Source organism: Kryptolebias marmoratus, linkage group LG12 (assembly GCF_001649575.2).
Source record: "Kryptolebias marmoratus isolate JLee-2015 linkage group LG12, ASM164957v2, whole genome shotgun sequence".
Classification (NCBI taxonomy): Eukaryota; Metazoa; Chordata; class Actinopteri; order Cyprinodontiformes; family Rivulidae; genus Kryptolebias; species Kryptolebias marmoratus.
The window spans coordinates 64,450-72,551 of record NC_051441.1 but is presented as its reverse complement, the minus strand read 5'-3'; the positions used below and the strand labels follow the sequence as shown (position 1 = coordinate 72,551).

Here is an 8,102-nt window from a genome sequence, read left to right as displayed (position 1 = left end):
CAAAATAGTTATTTTTTCTTCTTATATAAACTGAATGTATGCAAAGTGACAACACTAATACATTCGTCGTAGCCTACGTTATGAAATATTTACATGAATCATTGATACAATTATGATAGAAACGATAGAAGAAAATATATCACGATAGACACTTTTCTATTGTCCCCACGATATGTATCGTTATATCGCCCAGCACTACTTCCTAGTGTTCTTTATTTCCGTCCTGTCTCCGTCTTGTCCTTGAGCAGCGTCTGCTTCCTGTCCCACGCTCTCTCTTCTCGTCCACAGTGGACACGATGTGTCTGAAGTGGGCGCCTCCAAAAAACAAACAAGCCAAGTTGTCTAAGAAGTGAGAAACGTCACATCTGTCACATCTGTCTGCTGATCTCCTAACAGAATGTATGTAGTTATTTTCTTATAATAAACCTGTATATATATCAAACCTGATTCTTCTTTGTTCACACAGAATAAAAGGTCTTAGCTTTTATTTCACTTATTAGTTCACAGTAAACATTCTTCATAAAAAACATTTAGTTAAATAAAGTCAGACTGAACCCAACTCTGATATTTATTCAGCAGCTGATTTCTTATTAATGAAGCTGCAGACAGGAAGTCAGAGTTCAAAGTTTAAACCTTCCTGCTCTTCCGTTCTAAACGAGGAAGTCAGAGTTTAAAATGGACAAAAACATTAACTGCTTTTCTTTAAGTGTATTTCTTCAATAAACGTATTCCAGAGTGTTTCTGCGTTACCTGGACAGGTAACAGGCTCCTAACCTCCAGCAGAGGGCGCTCCGATCTTCGCTGGGCTTCAGTTTGCATTTAAAGGATGTTCAGAGCTTTAAAATCTGACACATTAATCATATTTTATATGAAATGACCCCAAGTGTTCAGGAAGTCATCGGATCCTTCCTCTCTGTTTTTGCTAAACGAGCTGCCAGTCAGACGTAAAATACACGAAACATGGTGACATAAAGTCATTCTGAGAGTTTCTCAAACTTTTCAGCTTCTGTGGCTCAAACAGGTTTTTTTATCAAAGGCTGGAAAATGACAAACATCCAATAATAGATGCTTGTCTCAGAACGTTTCTTTTACTTTTACTACTTTTACATGTTGGAGAATTTAAAATGAGAATGGGAAGTTTAACTGTAACTGCGGAGGATGTGGAGATAAACATGATTCTACTTTCAGGTGGTTCTGTGACCGTACAGAACCCTGCAGGTCTGGTCAGAACCGCGACGGTGTCACCTGTTAGCTGCTGAGCTGCACCGTCGTCAGGTGTTCAGTTTGAAATCCATCATCAGTCCTGACAGCATCGTTAAACGAACTCTGAGCGAAGAACCGGTCTCTGAAGAACCGCAGAATAAATCTGGGAAGTCGTAAGAAAACGCTGAGTCATTCCAGAGGAAGGTAAAGGACGTCTCTGAGGCGAAACGGGTTCCTGGAAGGAACCGCTTTGTTCCACTCTTAGGTATTAAAAGACGCCAGAATCCAGAACAAAGATCCAGCGGGTCAGAACCTCGTGTTGTGCTTCCCGGGTCAAAGGCCCCGATCAGAGGGGACCGGGTCAGAGAGGACCAGGTCAGAGGGGACCGGGTCAGAGGGCCGGGTCAGAGAGGACCGGGTCAGAGGGGACCAGGTCAGAGAGGACCGGGTCAGAGGGGACCAGGTCAGAGGGGACCAGGTCAGAGGGGACCAGGTCAGAGGGGCCCGGATCAGAGGGGGCCAGGTCAGAGGCCCGGGTCAGAGAGGGCCGGGTCAGAGAGGCCCGGATCAGAGGACTGGGTCAGAGGACCGGGTCCAGGGGCCCGGGTCAGAGGGTGCCGGGTCTTGCTGAAATCTGATTGGTTCCTGAAGTCCACTCATTGGTTTTAATCATTTTCTACAATTACAGTCTATTCAGACAAAACTTTTTTTTATAATTTCTAGAATAATAATAAAGTTTCCGACGGGACCTAAACGCAGCATGGAGGTCCTGACAGAACCCAGCGGTCCATATCAGAACCCACATCTACGCTGTTTAGAACCACCTCAGCCGCCGATCCGACCTTTGGGCCATTTGTTGACTTTAAACAGGAGAAGATGAAAAAGCTGCAGACAGACCAGCCTCTCACTCAGGAAAAACTCAAATCCTCTGAAACACATCAGCTGATGCAGCGTTTACGTCCACAGACAGGAAATCAATAATAGGTGAAACTGGTTTGTGAGCCAGAACCGGTTTAGCGTTTACAGCAGACCTGCTGAGACTCAGGAGCGAGCCGAGGGGCGTGTCGTTGGGCGAGTCGTTGGGCAGGTGGCACAGCAGCAGAAAGGTGTGTTTAAATGAAGCAGGAAGGAGGAAAATCAAAGCTGAACAGATCAGCTGAAGGTCGCTTCCAGCCATGGCTTCCTGCAGGTTAATCTGTGTTCTGACCCTCCTGACGCTGCTGAGCCCAGGTAAGACTCTGCACACACCTGCTTCACCTTCAGGAAGGAAAACAGAAGCACTCCTTTATGTAGAAAGTTAATTATTACACAAACTGAACTACTTGTAAAACTCAAACTTATGATTAAAAATAAATCAAAACAATGGTCATAGAAGTATTTCCTCAGTTAAGATGATGAAGTTATTTAGTTTTTCGTGACTCTTAGGTTTTATTTTTCACATTTAAAGTGCTCAGACGGTGCTTCCGCCTGGATTTTACTCACCTCGTTATGTTCCTGCTTCCATTTGCCTACCAAGAACAGACAGGGAAGAATGAGCTCAGCTTTCAGCTGGATTCAGGGCTGAACATAAATCAGCTGTTTTAGAGCCAGGCTGAATATTTTGATAAATCTTCATCATCCTTGTTTCAGTCGTTCTGTGATGAAACGTTCCTGATCCTCAGCTGGGTTCTACAGGACATGGAGAACATACATTTCATCCTCAGCAGGTCCTAACATGAAACAGTGTGTCATTATTTATTTAGCAGGGGCTTCATCATAATACAAAAACTGGGTCCAGCTCCTGATCCAGCAGAACCACCTTCAGCAGCAGAACCTCTCAGTGGTTTCCTGTAGAAAGGCAGCATAAACACAGACCCTAAGCCTAATGAATGTAGGGAACTCTGACTGATCCTGAACCTGTGAGGTCCTGAACCTTTGAAGTCCTGAACCTCTGAAGTCCTGAACCTTTGAAGTCCTGAACCTCTAAAGTCCTGAACCTCTAAAGTCCTGAACCTTTGAAGTCCTGAACCTTTGAGGTCCTGAACCTTTGAAGTCCTGAACCTGTGAGGTCCTGAACCTCTGAGGTCTCGTGGAAGCAGCAAGGCTGGAACCAGTTTTCTTTCACTGCTTCTGTTTTTTCAGTTCAGTCCTGGTCAAATAAATAATAATAAGGTAATCTATCATGTGTTGTTTTATTTTGTAACACCTGTAATAAAACAGGTTTATTTTTAGAATGACAGTAAACGTCAGTGCTGAGGAATCTGCACGTCACGAGGATGTGATTAGATCAGTTCCCGTTAAATTGGATCAACTTCATTCCAGCTGAAGTCTGTCAGGACTTGAAGGACCTGAGAATAAAGCGTTTTAATGTAATGTCTTGAAAAAAGTTTTGAGTGTTGTCACTGAGGCGAAGCCGTGAAACCAGTTTGAAGAGACTGCGGTCTCTTAAAGCAGCAGGGCTTTCTGGAAGGAATGAAAATGCTCATATTGAAATAAATAACTCAAATCTTGAGAAGACAGCAGAATCAGAGCTTTAACATGAGATGTTTCTGCAGGTAAAGAAGTTTGAAGCCAAACTGTTTATCTGACAGTGATGTTCTTAGAATACAGATGGATTAAAGATTGAATGATGATGTTTTATATTTTAAGACTTTTATTTTATTTTTTCAGAGTCTGAGTCGCAGATCTCAGGTAAGGTTTTTATTAGTGAACGCACACTCCCTTCACTTTTGTCATGTTTATGGTTTAAATTTCACATTTTCTGTCAAAAAACTTCACAGGTCAAATCAAGCATAAACTAGTTTAGTTGGTCTCTGGATGAGTCAGCATGTTGTGGGAGTGTTTTTCCTCCATCTCTCCTCAGATTGTGGTCAACCTCCTCTGAACACCAGGATCGTTGGAGGCCAGGAGGCTCCTGCAGGCAGCTGGCCCTGGCAGGTCAGTCTGCAACAGTCAGCTCATTTCTGTGGAGGATCCCTGATCAACAACCTGTGGGTCCTGACTGCTGCTCACTGCGTCCCAAGGTGAGCAGCATCATTTAATCACCTATCTTTTCTCTAAATGTTGAAATAATGAGGGGTTGCGTAGCGACACACTTGGTTAGGATTGTTGCAGGTTCAAATTTCAGCTGTGGAGTTTACATGTTCTCCCAAAGCTTTCAGGGCCTCGTGTATGAGGTGTACGCACAAAAAGGTTATGTTCCACGCCCACATAGAGTTGTATTAAAACAAACGTGGGAGAGTGTTGTATAAATACACACAAACGTCTGACCTGCTGTGAGAAGATGGACGCCACACCAACCATCCAGTCAAGTACTGGAACCACTGAAATATGACTCCATTCTGTTTCTGAACTCAAGAGGAATCTGAACACGATGTTTTCTCATAAGTTGGAGCATTTATAGTTTATAGCCAAACGATGAAACTGAGCCACATTTACCTTCATACAACACAACACATTTATCCAACTGTGTGCAGAAACATTTGTGCACACAGTTGGACATGGAAGCTGTGGACTCTTCATACATGAGACCCCTGGTATTTATTTTTTCCCTACAGTCCAAAAACATGCATGGTAGGTTAATTAGCTATCATAAATGGATATCAGGTGGGAGTCTGTGGGGCCATCGATGTCAAACGAGAGAAACCAACTTTGAACAGAGCTGGAGGTCTTAGATTTCAGCTTTCTAAAACCTCCAATGGAGCATTAAGCCTGATCCTCAGTCAGTTTCACTCTACTCAACACCTTTATTCATGTGAGCCAGGAAAACAAAGCCCCTAATGACCCTCAGGGGGGAGGGGAGGCAGATTAATCTGCATGTGAGTTTAGCTACATAAACAAAGCATCTCATGCAGTTTAAAGCTTGGAACTCCACACTCCTCGGGCCTTAACTGAAAAAGCTCCCCAGATGGGAAGAGAAATGTCTTCAACTACAGAACAGAAGTCCAGTTGTTTCAGTTTTTTATAACTTTAAGGATTTAAATTTTCAGCCTATGGCTTTTTGGAAATTAATTGGCTGTTGAAAAAATAACATTTTATAACTTTGAAATTGTTTAATTGTATTATGTGTAACTCCAATCAATAGAAATTTTTTTAAAACTCACTGTTTCTTTTCATGATGGACTCAGTGGAAACCCAGCTGGGCTGACGGTGTTTCTGGGTCTTCAGAGTCTGCAGGGATCCAACCCAAATAAAGTTTCTCGTACAGTAGCACAGATCATTGTTCATCCAGACTACAACTCTGTAACCAGTAACAACGACATCGCCCTCCTGAAGCTGTCCTCATCAGTAAGTTTCACCTCCTACATCTCCCCCGTCTGCCTGGCAGCTTCAGACAGCAGCTTCTACAGCGGCGTTAACTCCTGGGTCACCGGCTGGGGCAACGTTGGAGAGGGAGGTGGGTTATTAAGTAAATGGTTTGAATTACAAAAAATGAAGCATATGAAAGAATGACACCTTTATGATCTTCTGGAAATGGTTTTGGTGTAAACACATTGGTTAAAAGAAAAAGAGTTTACTGTTCAGGTTGTTCTTCACCAGAGGAAGAGGGCTGTAACTTCAAATGGTTAAGATCAGGATTTATGTCTCCTCAGTGGGTCTTCCTTCTCCTCAAACCCTAATGGAGGTGGAGGTTCCAGTTGTGGGAAACAGACTGTGTTACTGTGACTACAGTAGTGAAGGTATCACCATCACCGACAACATGATCTGTGCCGGGTTAACTGAGGGAGGGAAGGACTCCTGTCAGGTGATCACCTCCACCTGTTTACAGCAGATTTCTATTTTCTGCAAAGATTCCTTCTAAACTAAATCTTTCTGATCTTAAAGGGAGATTCAGGAGGTCCGATGGTGAGTAAGCAGGGTGGTCGATGGATTCAGGCAGGAGTCGTGAGTTTTGGAGTCGGTTGTGCCCGGCCGAATATTCCAGGAGTCTATACCAGAGTGTCCCAGTACCAGAACTGGGTCAACAGCCAGATTACCAGCAACCAGCCGGGCTTCATCACCTTCACATCCACTGGGACCAACAGTGACCTCAGTGTTTCCTGTACAGGCCTGCCACCAATCCCCACCCCCACCCCAAGTAAGTCTACCATCACCCGATCATTAAAAAAACTCCAGCAGAGATTTTGTTCAGCATTACATGAAAATTTCCTCAAACCTGAATTTAAACACAGACTGAATTACCTGCAGGAATTAAAACAAAGAAAAATGTTTTATAAAGATGATCTTGTCCTTTTCATGATTCCAGCGGTGTCCTGCGGACAAGCTGCAGGAAATTCTCGTGTTTTAAACTCAAACTCGGTGGCGTCAGCTGATGAGTGGCCGTGGATGGCGAGTCTGCAGAAGAATGGACAGCACGTGTGTGGTGGGACGCTGGTGGCTCTGGACTTTGTCCTGAGCAACGCTGACTGCTTCTCAAGGTGAAGACTGATGGGCGTTTGGGCTCTTCCGCCTTGTGAGATCAGCTCAGGTCGAAGGCTAAATAATGATAGGCGTTTGGTCACTTTGGCCTGATGAGAAGAAAAATCAGACACTACACAAGGACCGGGTCACCTGGCAGCACTTTGGGACGAGGGGGGAGGAACATCAGAAGCTTTGAAACATTAACTGATCTGCTGCCAGTTACTGTTCATAGAATCCACGTGCAAATAAAATAATGTGATTACCAAGAAGCTGAACCTGAAAGGCTGCAGCCGTGGATCCTTAACCAAAAAGATTTTTTGTTTCTTCTTTTATCTTCTGTTCAGATGTTATTCTGCTTTTCTTCTCTTTCTTAACTTCCTTTCAAACATAAAGAATTTCCAGTTTTGTCCTTTCAATCAGTTTAAGAAATTGTGGAAAACTGGACGACAAAAAATCTAATCAGATTTAGTTTTTCTCTGAATTCAGATCTGTTCAGATAATTCAGACCGTCTTCTGTCCCTCAGCTCTCCTAACGCGTCTGATTGGACGGTCATATTGGGTCGTCTGAAGCAGAACGGATCAAATCCTTTTGAGGTGACTTTGAAGGTGACAAATATCACCCTGAGCAACCTGACGGGGTCCAACATCGCGGTTCTTCAGCTGTCAGCCCGACCCCCCCTGAACAACTACATCCAGCCCATCTGTCTGGGCACCGAGAGAACCTTCCCCGAAGGATCCACATGCTGGGCTGCTGGTTGGAGCTCCGGGGGAGGAGGAGGTGACTGACACGAGAATCCGAACTGTCTCAGAACAGGACCTTATTAAACAGGAGAACTAATCACTGCTATTATTCCCAACTGTAGAGGAACAAGTTCTGCAGGAGTTCCAGACCTCGGTGGTGAACTGTGGGAATGCATCAGCTGACAGCATTTGTACCGAACAGTTTACACCTGAGCAGGTGAGTGATTGTCCAAAATTTGCTTGATGTTTTTGTATCACAGTGTTTCTTCCAACATTAGAGATTTAGGATGTCTGGCTTTGAAACCATGGCGTGTGGCTCGGCTCGGCCTGGAAGTCCCATCCAGAACCGTCCTCTGGACCTGCAGGGAACGCTGACCTGAAAACTTAATAAATCACTTTACAAAAAACGGAGCATATGTCCAACCTGTGTATTTCAGTCCAAGTCATTCTTTAATGCTTCATGTTTGTCTGAAGGCAGCAACTCCATCATTTCTTTTAAAGGTTTTTATATCTGCACTGTTTTCCATCATGGAAAATAAACAGCCACATGTGAAGACGGGCAGGCAGCTGTCCTCTCAGGACGGCCGTCAGTGGCTGCAGCTGTCCTCTCAGGACGGCCGTCAGCGGCTGCAGCTGTCCTCTCAGGACGGCCGTCAGTAGCTGCAGCTGTCCTCTCAGGACGGCCGTCAGTGGCTGCAGCTGTCCTCTCAGGACGGCCGTCAGTAGCTGCAGCTGTCCTCTCAGGACGGACTGTCAGTGGCTGCAGCTGTCCTCTCAGG

General features: G+C 44.5%; 1 protein-coding gene across 2 annotated transcripts in view; it reads left to right on the top strand.

The window, feature by feature from the left end:
* Nucleotides 1–8,102, top strand: part of kat8 (K(lysine) acetyltransferase 8) — a 19,007-nt gene that overhangs the window by 8,727 nt on the left and 2,178 nt on the right. The window contains exons 1-9 of one of the 2 annotated variants that reach the window (XM_017438311.3): nt 1,738–2,433; nt 3,853–3,873; nt 4,046–4,205; nt 5,310–5,578; nt 5,775–5,926; nt 6,007–6,259; nt 6,428–6,599; nt 7,107–7,360; nt 7,446–7,540. In XM_017438311.3, coding sequence (XP_017293800.1) covers nt 2,379–2,433; nt 3,853–3,873; nt 4,046–4,205; nt 5,310–5,578; nt 5,775–5,926; nt 6,007–6,259; nt 6,428–6,599; nt 7,107–7,360; nt 7,446–7,540 — 1,431 coding nt within the window. In that variant the 5' untranslated portion in view covers nt 1,738–2,378. Of the gene's footprint in view, nt 1–288; nt 2,434–3,852; nt 3,949–4,045; nt 4,206–5,309; nt 5,579–5,774; nt 5,927–6,006; nt 6,260–6,427; nt 6,600–7,106; nt 7,361–7,445; nt 7,541–8,102 lie in introns of those variants that run through there. The other variant, XM_017438312.3, reaches the window with a different exon arrangement.